A 21,163-nucleotide genomic window follows, 5' to 3' on the forward strand; every position below is an offset into this window, starting at 1 on the left:
GAAAGCACAAGCAGGGAGAATAGCAGAGGGAGAAGCAGGTTCTCTGCATAGCAGGGAGCCTGATGTGGGGCTCCATCCCAGGACCCTGGGATCATGACCTGAGCCAAAGGCAGATGCTTAACTGACTGAGCTACTCAGGTGCCCCTATAATTTAAAGAGCTACTCGGGTGCCTCTATAATTTAAATTTTAATAACATTACTTGTATTATAGAAAAACAACTTGTTTCTGCTTACCACTTCTAATGGTTGTGTTTTCCAATAGCTCTGTCTGAAGTTGTAATTCAGCTTCTCCAAGTATCTTTAGAACTGAATCTGTAGGGCTTCTCCCCCACACTTTTCTTGGAGATCCACCAGGATCTAATTTAATAACTTCTCCCACTGTATGTTCTATAAAAAAAGACACAAAAACAAATTTCGCTGGTAGAACATAATACTATTACTGTATTATAAAGCAGATTTAAACATATGCTGCTGATTTTTTTTTTTTTTTTGAGATTTTATTTATTTGAGAGAGAGAGACAGAGAGAGCATGAGAGGGGAGAAGGTCAGAGGAAGAAGCAGACTCCCCGCGGAGCTGGGAGCCCGACGCAGGACTTGATCCTGGAACACCGGGATCATGACCTGAGTCGAAGGCATTTGCTTAACCAACTGAGCCAACCAGGTGCCCCTATGCTGATGATGTTTTAAAATACTTTCAGGGGCATGTGGTGGCTCAGTTGATTAAGCATCTCTCTCTCTCTCTTTTTTTTTTTTTGGTTGTAAAAAAGAATTTTTTTTTCTTTTTCCTATTAATATATAATGTATTATTTGTTACAGGGGTACTGATCTGTGAATCATTCATCAGTCTTACACAATTCACAGCACTCACCACAGCACACACCCTCGCCAATGTCAATCACCCAGCCATCCCAACCTGCCCACCCCCCTTCCCTCCAGCAACCCTCAGTTTGTTTCCCATGATTAAGAGTCTCTTATATTACATGGAGCCTTGGGTGTGGTGCATAAACAATGATTCTTGGACCACTGAAAAAATAAAAAATTTTTTTAAAGAGTCTCTTATAGTTTGTCTCCCTCTCTGGTTTTGTTTCATTTTTCCATCCCTTCCCTTATGATCCTCAGTCTTGTTTCTCAAATTCCTCATATCAGTGAGATCTTATGATAATTGTCTTTCTCTAATTGACTTATTTCGCTTAGCGTCATAGCCCAATTAGGCTGCATAATATTCCATTGTCTATATATATACACCACATCTTCTTTATCCATTCCTCTGTTGATGGACATCTAGGCTCTTTCCATAGTTTGGTTATTGTGGACATTGCTGCTATAAACATTGGAGTGCACGTGCCCCTTCAGATCACTACATTTGTATCTTTAGGGTAAATACCCCATAAACAATTGCTGGGTCATAGGGTAGGTCTATTTTCAACTTTTTCAGGAACCTCCATACTGTTTTCCAAAGAGTGGCTGCACAAGCTTGCATTCCCACCAACAGTATAGGAGGGTTCCCCTTTCTCTGCAACCTCGCCAATACCTGTTGGTTCCTGACTGGTTAATTTTAGCCACTCTAAAGTGAGGTGGTATCTCACTGTCGTTTTGATTTATGCTGAGTGATGTTGAGCACTCTTTCATGTGGCTGTTGGCCATCTGGGTGTCTTCTTTGCAGAAATATCTGTTCACATACACTTGTGCCCATTTCTTGATTGGATTATTTGTTTTTTGGGTGTTGAGTTTGGTAAGTTCTTTATAGATTTTGGATATTGGCCTTTACTTGATATGTCATTTGCAAATATATTCTCCCATTCTGTCAGCTGCTTTTTGGTTTTGTTGAGTGTTTCCTTTGCTGTGCAAAAGCTTTTTATCTTGATAGAAATCCCAGTGGTTCATTTTTGCCATTACTTCCCTTGCCTTAGGAGATGTTTCTAGGAAGAAGTAAGCATCTGACTCTTGATTTTGGCTCAGGTCATTATCTTGAGGTCATGAGATGGAGCCCAGGTCAGGCTTTGCGCTCAGTGGGGAGTTTGCGTCTCTCCCTCTGGCCCTCCCCCTGCTTGCTCTCTCTCACTCAAATAATCTTTAAAAAAAAATTTTAAAAATAAAAGACTTTGAGAAAATGATAGAATGAATGATGAATGATATTACTAATATTAGTAGTAAAAATATGGACAAATGCCTTTTAAAATACTTATGGGGGGCTCAGTTGGTTAAGCATCAGACTCTGGATTTCAGCTCAGGGTCGTGAGATCAAGCCTTTTTTTTTTTAATTTTATTTTTTTAAAGTTTTTTTTTTTTAAGATTTATTTATTAATTTATTTGACAGAGAGAGAGAGAGAGAGATCACAAGTAGGCAGGGAGGCAGGTAGAGAGAGGAGGAAGCAGGCTCTCTGCAGAGCAGAGAGCCTGACGTGGGGCTCGATCCCAGGACCCTGGGACCATGACCTGAGCCGAAGGCAGAGGCTTTAATCCACTGAGCCACCCAGGCGCCCCGAGATCAAACCCTTTGTTGGCTCTGGGCTCAGAGACGAGTCTGTTTGGGTTTATCTCCTTCTCCCTCTGTACCCCCCGCCCCAAATAAACGAACAAAATCTTTAAAAAATATTGTGGGGGGGGGCAGAATCAATATGGCAGAGTAGGAAGATCAAGAACCCAACTCCTCTTAAAAAAAAAAAGATTTTATTTATTTATTTTAGAGAGAGAGAGATCGCACAAGGAGGGAGGAGAAGAGAGACAAGCAGGCTCCCCTCTGAGCAGGAAGCCCAATGCTGGGCTTGATGCCAGGACCATGACTTCTGAAGGCAGATGCCTAGCTGACTGAGCCACCCAGGCACCCCCAAAACCCAACTCCTGTTGTGGATACACCAGAATATACAACTATATATAGAACAACTACCTCTGAGAATGAAATAAAGACTAGCAGAACAGATCATGTAGAATGAAAAATATGAAGAAAAAGCCACATTGAGATTATTAGAGAGTGGAGACACAATTTAGTCACGCCCACATCCCTGGCACAGTGACCCACAAGTGAGTGATATCACAACTACAGAGGCCCTTCCTGAGGACTGAGGGGTCTGAGCCCCACATGAGGTTCCACAGCTCAGGGGACCTTCATCAGAAAGACAAGAACCTATAACATTTGCTTTGAAGACCAAGGATCCTTGCTTATGTTTGGGAGAGCCAGAGAGCAGAAGGAAACAGCAACTCTTTTTTTTTTTTAAAGATTTTATTTACTTGACAGAGAGAGACACAGTAAGAGAGGGAACACAAGCAGGGGGAATGGAAGAGGGAGAAAGCAGGCTTCCTGCCGAGCAGAGAGCCCAATGTGGGGCTCGATCCCAGGATCCCAGAATCACGACCCAAGCTGAAAGCAGATGCCCAACGACTGAGCCACCCAGGAGCCCCAGCAACTCTACTTTTAAAGAGTATATGCACAATGTCACTGACTCCAATATAGTGTAGCAGTTTGAAAACTAACTGGGCTACAAGTGAAGGAAATCCACTGACTAACTGCCAGAGGGGCAGGGATTTGTTGGAAAAGTTCACCATGGATGTAAGTGCTAATGTGTACAGTTTTTCATATCTTCCTTCTACCTAGCTGACCCAGCATTGGTGGGTGCCATTTATTTATTTATTTATTTATTTATATCTTCCTTCCTTCCTTCCTTTTCTTTCCTTCTTTCTTTAAGATAGTTATTATTTAATTCATTCATTCATTTAGAGAGTACAAGCAGAGGAGGTGCAGAGGGAGAAAGAGTATCCCAAGCAGACTCAGCAGACTCAGCCCTGAGTGCACAGCCCAATGCAGGGCTTGACTCTACTACCCAAGATCATAACCTGAGCCAAAAACAAGAGTTGGACACTCAGTCTACTGAGTCACTAAGGTTCTTGTGGTAGGTGCCATTTCTGACACTCTCCGCTTACAGTGCTAGCACCACTAGCTCTATCCTGGCATTCCCCTATGGATTTGCCCCACACAACCTATCCACCCAGGCCCAGAGTCCCTTCCCTAACATGCCTTTAAGTTGGTTAGGAGCCCCTCCCAAGCAATTCCTTCTCCCATCACTCCTGAAGAGCACCATCAGGCAGCACCTCAGGTTCACCTCCTAAGTGAGCCCAATCTGGGGGGTCGGTCCTTAATATTAGAACACTTAGAAAGTTGCAGCCAGATCTCACAACAAATCATACTGAGGGCCAGCCCCACTTACCAGTATACATGCAGCAGTGAAAGTCAGACCTCACAGACAGCTGCATAAACCAGTGAGTCTGCAATAATCTTGACCAAGCTACAATAGGAGGGTACAGGCAGCCCCCACCCACCATAGGGAACACTCATGGGAACCTGGCTCAGGTGACCATAGGGGTCTGTGCTACTAGGGCCCTTCTGCATAAAACCATTTCTTCAAAATCTGGAGGTATAACTAATCTACCTAATACACAGAAACACAGAGAGGCAAAATAAGGAGACAGAGAAATATGTTCCAAATGAAAGAACAAAATAAAACCTTAGAAAAAGAACTAAACGAAATGGAGACAAGCAATCTACCAGATAAAGAATTCAAAGTAATGGTCATAAAGATGTTTACTGAACTCAGAAGAAGAGAACAGGGTGAGAACTTCAACAAAGAGATTGAAAATATAAAAAGAACCAATCAGAGCTAAAGAATACAATAACTGAAATAAAAAAGAAACTAGAGGGAATCCATAGCAGATTAGATGATATAGAAGAAAGGATCAATAATTCTGGAAAGCAGTGTAGTGGCAATTACCCAATCAGAACAGCAATAAGAAAAAAGAATTTTTAAAAATGAGAAGTTTGGGGCGTCTGGGTGGCTCAGTGGGTTAAAGCCTCTGACTTTGGCTCACATCGTGGTCTCCGAGTCCTGCAATCGAGCCCCACATCAGGCTCTCTGCTTGGTGGGGAGCCTGCTTCCCCCTCTCTCTGCCTGCCTCTCTGCCTATTTGTGATCTCTGTCTGTCAAATAAATAAATAAAATCTTTAAAAAAAATTTTTTTTTTTAAATGAGAATAGTTTAAGGGACCCTTGGGACAGCATCAAGTGCATTATAGGGTCCCAGAAGGAAAAGAGAAAGGAACAAAACACCTATCTGAAGAAATAATCGCTAAAAACTTCCCTAACCTGGCCAACGTAAAATACATCAAAGTCCAGTAAGGAGAGTTCCAAACAAAACATATTACAATGCACTGACAATTAAAAATAAAGAGAGAATCTTTTAAGCAGCAAGAGAAAAACAACTAATTTTTCAGCAGAAACTTTACAGGCCAGAAGAAAGTGGCATGATATACTCAAAGTCTTGAAAGGAAAAACACTTATAAACAAGAATACTCTCCCTGACAAAGTTATCATTCAGAGCTGAAGGAAGACACAGTTTCCCAGACAAGCAAAAGCTAAAAGAAGTTCATCAATGCCAAACTGGCTCTCCAAAATATGTTGAAAGGATTTCATTAAACAAAAAAGAAAAGACTATAACTAGAAAAGAGAAAATTATGAAAGAACAAATCTTACTGGTAAAAGGTAAACGTAAAACAAAGGTCATGGATCAACCACCCTCATATCTAATGTGAAGTTTAAAATATAAGAATATTACAATCATGTTGTTGGGAAGGGGATAAAAATGCAGTGCTTTGAAAATGTGCTTGAACCTTCAACTTAAAATAGACTTTTAGATATATAGGATGTTATAACATGAACCTCATGGTACCCATAAACCAAATACCTATACCGAAAAAATAAAGAGAAAGGAACAGAAACATAATACTAAGGGAAGTCACTAAAGAACAAGGGAAAAGAGCAAAAGAAGAAAACAGTAACACAGAAGAACTACAAACTACAGAAAACAATAAAGTAAATGGCAATAAGTACATATCTATCAGTAACTATTTTTAATGTAAATAACCTAAACACTTCAAACAAAAGACACAGGGTGGTTGAATGGGTAAAAAAAACAAGGTCCAGGGGCGCCTGGGTGGCTCAGTGGGTTAAGCCTCTGCCTTTGGCTCAGGTCATGATCTCAGGGTCCTGGGATCGAGCCCCGCATTGGGCTCTCTGCTCAGCAGGGAGCCTGCTTCCCCCTCTCTCTCTGCCTCTCTGCCTACTTGTGATCTCGGTCTGTCAAATAAATAAATAAAATCTTAAAAAAAAAAACAAAAACAAGGTCATTTACATGCTACCTACAAGAAATTCACTTAAGACCTAAAGACATACACAGACAAGTGAAGTGAAGGGATGGAAAAAGATATTCCATGCAAATGGAAAACATAAAGAAAGCCTAGGTGGCAATATTTATAGTAGGAAAAAAAAAAACAGATTTAAAAGAAAGACTGGGGGCACCTGGGTAGCTCAGTGGGTTAAAGCCGCTGCCTTCAGCTCAGGTCCATGATCTCAGGGTCCTGGGATCGAGTTCCGCATTGGGCTCTCTGCTCAGCAGGGAGCCTGCTTCCCTGTCTCTCTCTGCCTGCCTCTCTGCCTACTTGCGATCTCTCTATCAAACAAATAAATAAAATCTTAAAAAGAAAAAAGAAAGACTGTAACAAGTAACAATGAAGGTATTACATAATAATTACATACATCAAAGAAGAGGATAAACATTAATGAATCCAACTTAGGAGCATGTAAATATATAAAGCAAATATTAACAAGCATAAAGAGAGAAAGTGATGGTAATACAGTAATGGTAGGGGACTTTAATATTCTACTTTCATCAATGAATAGATCATCTAGATAGAAAATCAATAGGAAAACATTGGCCTTAAAAAACACATTAGACCAGGTGGACATTAATATATATATACAAAACATTCCATCCCAAACCAGCAGAATACGTATTCTTCCCAAGTGCGCATGAAACATTCCCCAGGATGGATTATACGAAAGCCACAAAACGAATCTCAGTTTAAGAAAACTGAAATCGTGGGGTGCCTCGGTCGCTCAGGTCATGATCCCAGGTCCTGAAACTGAACCCTGCATCAGGCTTCCTGCTCAGCAGGAAGCTTGCTTCTTCCTCTCCCTCCGCTTGTATTCCCTCTCTCGCTGTCAAATAAATAAATAAATAAATAATCTTTAAAAAAAAAAAAAAGAAAACTGAAATCATATCAAGCACCTTTTCCAAACACAACAGTATGAAACTAAAAATCAAGCAAAAGAAAATTGTTTTGTTTCATTTTGTTGAAGCATAAGAGAACTAAAAAACACAAATATGTGAAGGTTAAACAAAAGTATTATATTAATGCATGTTAACTATGCTTCAATAAAAAATAAAATATTTATGAATTAGTTTCAAGAATATAAAAAGAAAAAATTATACTTCTGTAAAATTTTGATTTGAGCAAATTTTTGAAAACTAAGACAATAATTTGGAGTGTACAAAGAGAAGAAATATAAATTAATATTTGTTTCTATAAATATACTTAAAGAAAATAGAAAAAAAGTTGTAAAATGAATGTCCATATGGTTTAAAGGTAGAGAAGAATATTTCTTAAAAAATTTGTTTTAGTTTAGCTTACATATCATAAGTAGGCAACTGACACTGCCCTTTTTTGGCAATAATAATTCTGGGGGAACTATTAAAATTTCGCAGAGCAAAAAACGGGAAATTACCTATTGTAATTCGAGTCTTTAGAACCTTTTGGAATAATACACAAAACATCTACGTACTTAGCAGTATAGACAAGGTGCAATCTCACATATTACAGCACAAATAAGTCAAATAAAAATTTTTGTGTGTGAGGAAAGCGATAGAAGTTTATTAAGTGAAGATACAGAAAAAGCTCTCAAGAGTGAGAGGGAGGGGTACCTGGGTGGTTCAGTGGGTTAAAGTCTCTGCCTCTGGCTAGGATCATGGTCCCAGGGTCCTGGGATCAAGCCCCACATCGGGCTCTCTGCTCAGCAGGGAGCCTGCTTCCTCCTCTCCCTCTCTCCGCCTACCTCTCTGCCTACTTGTGATATCTATCTGTCAAATAAATTAATAAAAAAGATCTTAAAAAAAAAAAAAAAAGAGTGAGAGGGGCCCCAATCAGGCTGCCCTATAAGTCATATAAAATTTTAATGGTAACTAAATACAAAATGTTGATTCAAATCTACATATACTAGTTCTTTGAAAGTAAGTATCTGCAAATTAGCAGGTGATATTCAGTTTCATAAAGGAAAAATGATTCCCCAGTAGGGAATCAACTTTTAAAAGGATAGTTAAAAAGTAGAAAACCCAGAAATAGACCCATAACTTACAGACACGTGATATTTGACAGAGGTGTCAAAACAATATAGTGGGGAATGTGAAGTCTCTTTAACAAATACAACTGGAGAAACTAAATATCCATATGAAATGATATTAACTTAGTTTCCTTTGATGCAGGGAGGGAAAACCAGGTAGAGCCAGCCGATGGTCTCTCTGAGCTGAGGTGACAGAAATTGGAAGTCTAGGAGGCAAAAGTGGCTAATGTTGGCAGAACAGAATACAGAAGAGTAGAAAGCTACACAAATAGAACTCAGAGTAGAAGTCTTAAGCTAAATACTGATCATCACACACATGGGAAATTACTATAGTCTAGGGAAGAGACCCAAAGAGAGTAGAGGGAATAATACCTGGAGTTCAAACAAGGTAGGTCAAAAATAGTCCCTTTTCCCACCAGCCAGAAAAAAAAAAAAAGTCCTCTGATTCACCAGTCATTAGGTAGATTACTCAGAGAGGTTTTAGATTCAGTGAAAGGGGACAGATTAGCCAGGGAGGGGTCCCACCTAATAAAGCCTTTTTTTTTTTTTTTTTTTAAAGATTTTTAAAGATTTTAAGAGAGAGAGACAAGAGCATGAGCAGGAAGGGCAGAAAGAGAAAGAGAGAGAATCTCAAGCAGACTACCCACTAAGGATGGAGCCCAACATGAGGCTCGATGCCAGGACCCTGAGATCATGACCTGAGCTGAAACCTGGAGTTGGATGCTTAACCGACTGGACCACCCAACCTAAAAAGCTTAAAAGCAAGACCTAAAAGTGTGAAGCTTTTTAAAAGTAACTGAACTGTGTCCCAGAACAAAAATCAAGAACATTTATAGGAATACAAAAACATATAGCCACCCACCCATTTACGTAAAATTCATGGTATGGCTTCCAAAGAATGATCAAGCATGCACAGAAGCAAAAGAATTCAACCTTTAATAAAGAGGGGAAAAGTCAATTAATATTAACCTAAAAATGAGAGGCTGATTTAATTAGTAGACAGGGCATTTATAACAGTCATTATAAGTGAATTCTATATGTTCAATAAGCTAGAGAAAGAACTGATGATAATTAGAGAAAAGGAAAACATTAACAAGATACATATAAACTTTTAGAAAAGAAGACAAAAAAAGCTGGAAAAAAATAGCAAAAATTTATCCAAATTTGATGAAAACTACCCAGAATTTCAAGAAGCCCAACAAAACCCAAGCAAAAGAAACATGAAGAAAATGTCACCAAGACACATCATAATGAAATTTACTAGCTTAGGGGAAAAGTCTAAAATTATCCAGAAGAAATAAGACACATTACATACAGAGGAATAATAAGGTTGACAAAAGATTCTTGTCACAATAAATGCAAACTAGAAGACAATGGTACAATATCAATAAAGTTATAAAAGAAAAAAATATCCAGAAAAAATACCTGTGCAAAAGTAAGGCAAAATAAACATTTTTACAGACATACAAAAGCTTAAAGATCTCCTCGCCAGAAGGACTACATTACAAGAAATGTTCAAGAAAGTCCTTCAGGCAGAAGAAAACTGGTACCACATGGAAATGTGATTCACACAAATATCATGAAGACCAGTGGAAACAGTAACTACATGGGTAGATACAAAAGGATTTTTCTCTTACTATTTAAAGCTCCTTCAAGGAGAAATGATTATAATGTATTGTGGGGTTTATAGCATAAGTTAGGAAAAAAACCCAAAAGCAATGGCACAATGACTGGAAGGGAACAAATCTAAGTACACCATTTTAAGGGTCTTATACTATATGTGAAATGTAATCAATTGCTGGAAGATAGACTGTGTGATAAGTTAAAGATGTGTGCTATGAACTCTAAAGCAAACACAAAAATAACAGAACAATAAACTGCAGTTAATAAGCCAGTAACAGACAAAATAGAATCATAAAAATAATCCCAAAGAAAGTAAAACAAAAGGGGAAAGGAAACAAAGAATGGATAAGACAAACAAAAAATAAACAGCAAAATGACATTTTTAGATCTGACCATATTAACAACGACATTAAATACAAATGGTCTCAACAACCAAGTTAAAGAGCGGATTAAGAAAAGCAAACCCAACATATGCTGCCTATAAGAAACCTATTTTAAATATATAGACACAAACTGACTAAAAGGGAGGGGGGAGTGGATAAAGATATATCAACTAACACTGAGCAAAAATAAATAAATAAATAAAATAGAAGTGACTTTATCAGTAACAAAGTCAATTTTAAATAATGTTTTAAAAGGAACAAACTTGATAATCACAACGCAGATGAATCTCAAAAATCATTATGATAAGTTATTAAACAAGCTAAACACACAAAAAAGTAAAAATTCTTAGTCTGTTTAAATGAAATTCTAAAACAGAGAAAGTTAATCTAAGATAGAAAAAATTTGGAGAAAAGTCCCCTCAGGGAGACTAGAAGCAGTAACTGACTGGGAAGAGGCATGAAACTTTTTGTTTGGGAAGATGGTGACGTTCTATATCTTGATAGGAGTGTGGGTTATGTAGGTGTGGGGATTTGTTAAAACTCAACAAATGGGGGCACCTAGGTGGTTCAGTTGGCTAAGCATCTGACTCTTGATTTCAGCTTAGGTCCTCATGTCAGGATCACGAGATCAAGCCCTGTGTCAAGCTCTGTGCTGTCAAGCAGCCTGCTTAAGTTTTTCTCTCTCTCCCTCTCTCTCTGCTCTTCCTCACTGCTCATGTGTGAATGCACTCTCTAAAAATAAATAAATAAATACTCAGCAAATATACTTTTAAAATATCTGCATTTCATTATATGTAAATTTAATATTAAAAAAACCTTCTAAACAAATATTGAACTCTATTTAATGATATGTATTCTATGAAGTACTTAGGACAAAGTATATCAATATCTGCAATGAACTTTAAACTGCATGAAAAAATAAGATACACTAATTGTTGGATATTAGGGTGGACAGATACGTGATATCAAGCACAGTAAAATATTAATCACATACTCTCAATGGAGAGTACGTGGTGTGCACTGTGAAATTATTTCAGGTTTGCTATGTTTGAAATTTTTCATAATAAAATGTTGAAAAACAGCCATGAGAAAGGATGAATATCCACCATTTGCACTGACATGGATGGAAATGGAGGGTATTATGCTAAGTGAAATAAGTTAAGCAGAGAAAGACAATTATCATATGGTTTCACTCATAGGTGGAACATAAGGAATAGGGCAGAGGACCACAGGGGAAGGGAAGGAAAATTGAATGGGAAGAAATCAGAGAGGGAGACAAACCATGAGAGACTCTGGACTCCAGGAGACAAACTGAGGGTTGCGGAAGGGAGGGGGGTGAAGGGATTGGGTAACAGGGTGATTGGTATTAAGGAGGGCATGTGTTGGGATGAGCACTGGGTGTTATACACAACTAATGAATCTAATGAATTGAACACCACTTCAAAAACTAATGATGTACTATATGTGGGCTAACTGAACGTAATAAAAAGAAATAAAATGTTGAGAATAGTAAATCATGTAGATCATACAATGGACTATTAAATAGCTATAAAGAAGATAAAGGAAATTTTTTAATGTAGAGATATGAAAGGATTTATAAAACATACTTACATGTAAAATAAATACAATAAATGATACATAACATAAATGCAACATAAAGGTATACGATATGTGTCTTTATTCAGATACACATACACACAAACACACAAACAAAAAGGAGCTCAGAGGAATAAACAATAAACTACCTCAGTGGTTACCTGGTAACAAGGATGGAAATGGAATATATGTTGAGGTGGAGAGAAATTTTATACATTGTTTATACTATGTAAAAACATCACATAAATATATTGCATACTTAGGTTAAACACGATTTTTGAACTCATGAGAAGAAGTATTGTTCATATAACAGTATTAGTCTCATGCTAACTTTCCACATAAAAGTGCTTTTAATAAGGTAATGAGGTGTCTCAAATGTCCTCATCTTATTTGTCTGAGATAGGCCTATCTAATCATTCAAAATTACCAATCCTTGTGTTTCTGGTCTGCATATGACCTTTCTTCCTAGTTTTTAAGAAAATATGGCAGGAAAAAAATATGGCAGGAATTTTTTCATCTTATATAAAACTTACTTGCATTTCTCTACCTTTGCCTTTATCCCAACCTGTCACACTGGTTTGAGTTTATTGTCTCAGAGGTGCTCTAAATCATTTATAGCCCCATCACCTGAGAGATCTCACAACATTAGTTGTGTTTATCATCATGTTTATGTAATTAATAACCACTTTTATGCATAAAATATGTGCTACATGATAGGGAACACAAAACATGCAGCACAACTCCCGTGAGAGAAGACAGATGATTATCTCATGGGAGATGGCTACTGATTAATAATCAACACAAATATAACACAGATAATGGAATTATCTGACAAAGATTTTAAAAGTTATTATAAAAATTTTCCAGGAAACAATCATGAATGCTCTTTATAGCAATGAAAAACAGTCTGAAAAAAGAAATTGAAGACATTAAAGAAAATTTTAAGAAATTCAAATTTCAATACCCCTAAATAAAATTTTACTGGAAACACAGCAATGCTAATACATTTGCATATTGTCTATTGTTACTTTCACACTATATTAGAGAAGTTCCAACAAGAGTCCTTATGGCCTGTGAAACCTAAAATAATTACTATCTGGTATTCATAGATAACATTTGCTAACCCTTGTTTCCAAGACTGCACTCTGCACTCAGAGTAAATTCATACTGTTTCAGAGAGCCAATGTATAGTACCCTTCATGATCTGGTCCTGCTTACCTCCTTGAAGGCTTCTTACTTGCCATTCTTTGTCTTAACTTCTGAATTTTAGCCATCCATTCTGAATTATACCAAGTTCCCTGAATTTTACATACTCTCTCACCTTGGTTCTGGTTATTCTATGCCTAAAACACTTGGCTTGGATTTTGGTTTAGTTAACTACTTATTCCTCGGCTATTCCCTTTTTCCAGAAAGCATTTCCTTGGCTTCCCTAAGACTGATACATGTCCTAATACATATTCTTACAGTAGCCTATGATAATTTCTAGTATATTCCTTATCAATTACAATTGCCTCTATCTTGTCTCTCATTCCACCAGACCCTAAGTTCCTTATGTCTTAACCATTATTGTATCTTCATTGCTGAGGAATGTGTGGCATTTAATAGGACTACAAAGAACTGCTGAATAAGTAAATAAAATAAAAGACACCACAGGTTAGAGTCTTTGAGCTTTTCTCCAATGCAAGAAAGAATTCTATGAAAACAGTACATTAAAAATTACTTAAAACTGTATTTAGTTGGTTGACAATCAGACTTGCCCTTTCAGAATGTAAGCTCCACAAAAGCACATGCTTTTATTTACTATTGTATTGTATCTCTCTCTGTGTCTCGGACAATGCATGAAAACTATTGCTCAATAACTATTGCTGAATAAATAAATCATTAAGTGAGATCTTTTCCATACCCCTGACTACATACCGAAGAGACCTGAGATTCTGTGAAAGTTTGCTACTTTCATTCTCAAACAGATTAAAGTAATACAATTGGTAGAAAGAGTTAAAGTAATACAATTTAAATATTTATCATTAGTTCCCACTCTCATACCACATACTATTGTAATAAAAAAATCCTTGCTATTCTTAAGGCTGAATAGTTTTCTCCACTTTTCATATACAAAGAAAATTTTTCCAGCCTCTCTCAATCCTTCTAAGTGTTCTTTTTTTCCAAGCATCCAGTCTACAAGTTTACATGTGTGCTAGACCATCATAGAATATCAACATTTTATACATACTTTCAGTAGCAGAGAAGGATGTGTCCAGTGTTAACTCATCCAAAGGAATGACAAGTTGACCTCCTGTCTCCCATTTCTTGCGATCAGATGAAACCGATTTTTCTTTTTCATGCTCTTTGGCATCTGCATTATCAACTATCTCACACGTATCAGAGTGACATTGCTTTTCTTTTTCATCTTCTTGAGCTTTAAGATTTTGATTTAATCTACGTAGTATTTCTCGCTTACTCTGAAACAGTTAAAGTGTTATATTTTAATATCTATACAATTAAGTAAAATGATTGAGAGTTTGAAAACTGTACTTACTGAAATAGCATTGTTAGTCTTCTGCATGTCTTCTGAGGTTTCCTGGGTATCGGTTAAACTTCTGTCCTATAATACAGATAGTTACAGAGTAAGGAATGTTATTTTAAATGTCTACCTTAAAAACTTACATATTTTTATTACTTTTTGTTTTTCATTAGTTGCTCCTTGTGAATTTTTTTTATTCCTGTAAATTGTTAACATAGCTTCCTTCATTATCAGAAATGAGAAATAGTTACATATAATCAAGTAATAGACTTAATAGGAGGACCAATTCTCAATTATCTTATTTTTAGATTATTGATCACATACATATTTAACTACATCTTCTTCCTTTTGACATCTTTTTTTGGTAATTTGGTAATTTTATTTCAATGGTAGAAATAAAAAGAAAATTAACTGCCCCATTTTTTTTTTTTTTTTTAAAGAGAGAGACTGTGCATGCACTCAAGGGAGGGGAAGGGGAAGAAGGGGAGAGAAAATCTTAAGCAGGCTCCACATACAGTACAGAGCCCAATGCAGGGCTTAATCTCCCATCCTCAGATCATGACCTGAGCTGAAATCAAGAGTCAGATGCCTAACCAACTGATTACTCATATACTCTTTTAATCAAAGCTAGGGAGTTTTGGTGGATAAAGTAATTCAGGCTAGGCTGTGTTATTTTGAAGCTGCCTTTATGTTTCAGGTATATATATTCCTATAAAGCCACACTACCAAACATAATTGAGAATTGGCTTCTCTCCATAAGCAAAGAGAATAAAAATAAGTTCTGAGTCCTTTATACCAACAATAATATAAAGTCTGCCTTTTGATTAGTATAATCATAGTGATCTAGACCAACGAGAATTTTTAAACACATGAAAAGAAGTAGTTATGAAAGTTCTGAAAGCAAAAGTAATCTGAAAGATGCAAAGAAAGAGCATTTTCAAAGTTTTAAATAAGCACTATTTACCAAGACAACACATAAAGAAAAACCATTTCATTATACAGCGTACCTCAAATTTTGTAATATTTGAGGAAAATACAAAAAAGAGTATAGTGGTCAGTTTTAAAGTAATACAAGTAAATGAGACAAAGAGCATTTTACCCAATAAAGTAGTCAGGAATTAGCAGTCGCTACAACCAGAGAGATGAACAGCTAGTTGAGATGTGAGACTGGGTACCAGGAAGGAAAACACACAGTGGTATCTAAAGTTGAAGTGAACAATGCAGCACATGCAAAATCATTATCAGAAAGAAAAAGAGACTAAACCTACTGGAAGAACAATAGTTTTGTATATGAAGTTCTTGAGAGTGACCAAGAAACTTGCATTTTCCTACTCAGTCTTATTTTCAAGAAAAACACAAAGGCCATTAAAAAAAAAATTGGTGTATCAGTAACATCCGCGTTGTCTGCAAAAACTTAATGAAACTCAGCAATTAAAAGGCAAAGACAATAAAAAAGAAAAGAGAAAATCAAGTTAATGTGTTATATAATTCAGTAGACTTTTCCTCTCTGTTGTGTTAAATTCTAGGCTGAAATTCCCTATGAAGAGCCCATTTCCTTTAATCTCAGCACAGAGTTTTCATGTTTTATTTTTTTTTAAGATTTGTATTTATTTATTTGACAGAGAGAAAGACCACAAGTAGGCAGAGAGGCAGGAGGGGGGCGGGGTGGAAGCAGGCTCCCTGCCAAGCAGAGAGCCCGATGTGGGGCTTGATCCCAGGACCCTGAGATCATGACCTGAGCTGAAGGCAGAGGCTTAACCCACTGAGCCACCCAGGTGCCCCGAGTATTCACGTTTTAAATGAACACCTGACACATACTTCTAAGTTTAAACTTTTTACTTGCCCCAAATTCTTTGTTTCTGTATTCATATAGCATGATAGAGATTCATTCGTAGAAGGTAAAAGAAATAATTGATGGATTAAGTATAATTATATTAAATCTTCCAACATCTGTTGTGCCAAAAATTTAAAAATAAATATAAACATGTCTTGGGCTTTATTCCTAAAGTTAATTTTTTTTTTTAAAGATTTTATTTATTTATTTGTCAGAGAGAGAGAGAGAGAGTGAGCACAAGCAGATAGAGTGGCAGGCAGAGGCAGAGGGAGAAGCAGGCTCCCTGCTGAGCAAGGAGCCCGATGTGGGACTCAATCCCAGGACGCTGGGATCATGACCTGAGCCGAAGGCAGCGGCTTAACCCACTGAGCCACCCAGGCGTCCCCTAAAGTTAATTAATTTAAGTACCAAAGAGACATTATTTAAATAAAAAATGAACATTTGTTAAAAAAAAAAGGAATCTGTTAATTGTGAGAGCTGGGGTATAAAAATGTTGCATTATATTCTGTACATTTCTGTATATATTTTATTTGTTAAATATTCTTTTAAAGTAAAAATGAGAGACAATCAGATGAATCTATTTTTATGTAGTAGATGGTCCTAGATATAAACCTATGAGCAGTAAGGCTCCAACACTCACAGTAAACCATACACAAAAATCTTAAGAAGTTATTTTATTTTCCCTAGAAAAATTTAATATATTATGAATTAATATAACTTCATTAAATTTAATCCTTCTAATAAACTTTCACTTTGAGGAGTTCTAATTTAAGAAACTTACCAAACCCACTTCTTTCAAAGCTGAAGTCACAGAAATAACAGATCTCATCTGTTGCTTTGATGGAGAGCCACCTGTTTCATGTTGTCCCAAAGGTGGAGACATATCAGAATTCTTTACTCCTTTAGCCACCAACTATAATAAAGGATTTAAATACAATTGCAAATTTATAGTTGTATAAAGAGATAAAAATTTAAAAAAGTAAAAATATAAGATCACTGTTTATCCACTCTATCTAAAAGTACAGCTTTTTTCATTTCTCAATTTTTTAAAAAAGATTTTATTTATTTATTTGACAGAGAGAGATCACAAGTAGGCAGAGAAGCAGGCAGAGAGAGAGAGGGGAAGGGAAGCTGGTTCCCTGCCTGGGATCATGACCTGAGCCGAAGGCAGAGGCTTTAAACCACTGAGTCACCCAGGCTCCCCTCATTTCTCAATTTTTATTGTATAAGACAATGTGCTAAATCTGAGGAAAGATCAGAAGAGAAAGAAACATCTCTGGCTTCAGATGTAAAATAATAATGTCTCATGTAGTACTACATAACTCCTTTCCATTGCATTAACAGGGTTTAATAAAATAACCTTTAAAAAAATCCTGACTTGTAAAAGACATTAAATTTTAATTCACTACAACATTTAATGGGAAAAAATATTTTACTTATTAATCTTACACTTCAAAGAGAAATGCTTGTGCAAATTCTAAAAGTTCAGTACAATCTTCTTGAAGTTTGAAGCTCACCCGACATAAGAATCCTCATTATAGGAATGTCAACATAATGGAAGAATGGAAGAAATGAAAGGTGCAAGTAACAAGATTTTAACTTCACCAAAAATATCACTTATTATATCATATATTTGTTCATTTTTATCTTACCATTTAGACTCTAAACAATATGAATGAACTAAGATACTGAACCATTAATAAATATAAGGAAATGGCATTCACAGATACGCTCACAGTAACATGGCAGCAAGTCTGCTCACTACTTCTTTCTTTCTTTTTCTTTGAAGTCAGTCACTTAACTGACTAAGCCACCCAGGCACCCTGATCTCTGCTATTTCAAAATTCACATCAGATTTATTTATTAAAATAGCAGAAATCAGAAATCTGATATGAGGGGCGCCTGGGTGACTCAGTGGGTTAAGGCCTCTGCCTTCGGCTCAGGTCATGATCCCAGAGTCCTAGGATCGAGCCCCACATCGGGCTCTCTGCTCGGCAGGGAGCCTGCTTCCTCCTCTCTCTCTCTCTGACTGCCTCTTTGCCTACTTGTGATCTCTGTCAAATAAATAAATAAAAATCTTAAAAAAAAAAAGAAATCTGATACGATTTTTTGAGAGAAAAATATTCAATATTTGATAAAAATCAACCAACATATTCAAAGATGTTTTAAGTGCCGAGTACAGTGCCATATAATGGACATCCAAATTGAATGATACATGGCAACTATGTGACGTGACAAATGTATTAACTAGACTTACTGTGGAAACCATTTCAGAATACATACATATATCAAATCATCATGTTATGTATCTTATACTTACACAATATTGTTTGACAATTATATCTCAGTAAAATTAGGGGAAAAAACCTAATATACTGTAGACCAGAACTAACTGCAATAATTTTCTAACAAACAAAAGACAAAAACAAAATGGATCATATAATGCTTTCTTTCAAAGGACTATAAATTATAAGAGGGAAACATAAATCAATCAGTATGTTACAGAGAAATAAAAGTAGATAGATGTGTGTTAAATGGTCTGGAAGAAAAATAAACAAGAAAAAAAAAAAAAGAGAGAGAGAGAGAGAGAGAGAAAGATCTGTGTAAAGCCAGGAAGGGAGATGATGAGAGTGGCCTTTGCAGGACAGCCAGTTTGAACAGCCATTCATTGTTTAAGGAGGTCATAAAATATAGTTCTAGTGGGACAGTTCTACACTTAAATCACCAAACTCTCATTTACTAGTCCTGTGATTTTTCATTGTTTCTTATCCTCCTTGAACTTCAAACTTTTTCTCTTTAAATTGGGAATGCTACACTCATTATCTCCTTACTGTAGGGATTAAATGTGATAATTTATGTAAAGTGACAGTTGTGTTCCTAATAAACAGTAGTAATTACACTTCAGTAAACATTTATTTAGTTTCTATTAAATAAGGTTATTTGTCTTAAGTACTAAAAGTCTGATTTTAGAACCTGACAAAATGAAAAAACTGGCTTTGTTCAAACGGCTAATGACTGGCATATATATAGTCTATTATCTAAGACAACCTGACAATCAGACAATCTGAATCAGGCAATCTGATTCAATGTGTAAGACAGAGTTAATGTCACCTTGATAATAATGACCTTCAGCAGCTTTCAGTAAATGCTTATAATAAACATATACTAGTCTCTCCCGTGGGTCAACTAAACTAAACAGATCCTAAGACCCGAAATAATAAACACACAGAAAAAGTCAGACATAATGAAATCTAAACCAAAGAACAGACTGCCCTACAAAGTATTCCAATTACTTAATAACAAAACTATGTCAGTTAACAAAAATATAAAGGTAATTCAGAGTGACTACTGAGGTTTTGGAACATCATTATAAGCCCAGGTAACACACACCACTACCTGATTAGTACAACAGGAGCTGGGCCTTCTATCTAAACATAATGGATATATTATTCATAACCTGAATGTTAAGGCTATTCAATGTTAACCAGATCTTGAGACAGAATAACTTTTTTTAAATTGTCAAAAGAGAAAACACTAGACTGAGTTCTTAATTCAAGAAGTTCATCCAAGGACAAAAAACACAAAAATGAAACTAAGAAAACAAAACAAAGTTTCACAGACGATAAAGACATTAAAGCCTCAAAAAAATTTTTTTTGTTAAAATTTATTACCTAGTTACATCTAGTTAAGCACAGTTTTTCAAAATCCAAAGTTGGAAAAAAAAATTGCAACAAAAATAAAACACTGACTTGAAAGTTTCATTAGGCAAGTTCAAAAAAATAAACTGCTTTAGGGGCTATTTTCCCCAGCCATTTACTAAGTTCCTAAATTCAAGACTTTTCTACTTACATAACCACAAAAAGTTTTTAATTACCACTGTAAAATTGCTTAGATTTTATCTGTCAATTGTATCTGCTTCAATTTCCTGAAAAATTAATCAGCAGTGCCACCAAATGACAAAAGGCAAAATTTCACCAAATAGTGAGTCCAGGTTTATAAACACATGAAACTATTGGTTTACCTATTCTCGAAGCATAAATATAAATACTATTTCACCTCTAAATTCTGAATGACTTAAAGATTTTATTTATGTTGGGAAAATTTTAAATTGGCCTGATTCCATATTTTGAATATAGAGCAATTTTACACATAATTTTATATAACTTAAAGATACTACACAGTTAAATTTTATCAAATTCACATTTAACCTCTTAAAACCTCATCTTTGAAGAACCAAAAATACAGAAGTATTTTTTCTGAATAATCTTTATGAACTGGTAATGCTATAATGTATTTATAAGAATGTCTAGGAATAAGAACAAGGTGGCCAGAAGAGTATTTCTCTACCCTGAAGGAAGCCTTATAGAACTTTATGGCAGATCCAAAGAATAGGACAAAGATAGAAACAAAAATGAAACAGACAAGGAAAGAGATAAAGGCAGTGAAAAAGGAATTCCTCATACTCAAAAACAGTCTCTCACCAAATCAATACATATTTTCCTTGATTGTTTTTCATTTCATTTTAATTATTAAATGCATTGCTACTCTTTTTTTTAAATTTTTATTTATTTGACAGAGAGAGAGAGAGAATGAGAGAGGGATCACAGGCAGGGGGAGTACGAGAGGGAGAAGCAGGCTTCCCGCTGAGCAGGGACCTAACGGGGCTGGATCCCAGAACCCTGAGATCATGACCCAAGCTGAAAGCAGACACTTAAATGACTGAGCCACCCAGGAGCCCCTAAATGCATTGCTACACTTAAAAAGCTTTCTTCTTGGAGGGAGGAGTCAAGATGGCGGAGAAGTAGCAGGCTGAGACTACTTCAGGTAGCAGGAGATCAGCTAGATAGCTTATCTAAAGATTGCAAACACCTACAAATCCAACAGGAGATCGAAGAGAAGAACAGCAACTCTAGAAACAGAAAATCAACCACTTTCTGAAAGGTAGGACTGGCGGAGAAGTGAATCCAAAGCGACGGGAAGAT

At 36.2% G+C, this 21,163-nt stretch overlaps 1 protein-coding gene across 2 annotated transcripts in view; it reads right to left on the reverse strand.

The window, feature by feature from the left end:
* The window catches only part of LOC111157092 (NIMA related kinase 1), a 218,060-nt gene that overhangs the window by 70,180 nt on the left and 126,717 nt on the right, over positions 1-21,163 (reverse strand). For both annotated transcript variants that reach the window (XM_022518338.1, XM_022518328.1), the window contains 4 exons: positions 16,963-17,094; positions 14,363-14,428; positions 14,057-14,285; positions 235-387 (listed from right to left, as the gene is read on the reverse strand). In XM_022518338.1, coding sequence (XP_022374046.1) covers positions 235-387; positions 14,057-14,285; positions 14,363-14,428; positions 16,963-17,094 — 580 coding nt within the window. The remainder of the gene's footprint in view (positions 1-234; positions 388-14,056; positions 14,286-14,362; positions 14,429-16,962; positions 17,095-21,163) is intronic.

This window comes from Enhydra lutris, unplaced genomic scaffold (genome assembly GCF_002288905.1).
Source record: "Enhydra lutris kenyoni isolate GAN:26980312 unplaced genomic scaffold, ASM228890v2 scaffoldscaffold3, whole genome shotgun sequence".
NCBI lineage: Eukaryota > Metazoa > Chordata > Mammalia > Carnivora > Mustelidae > Enhydra > Enhydra lutris.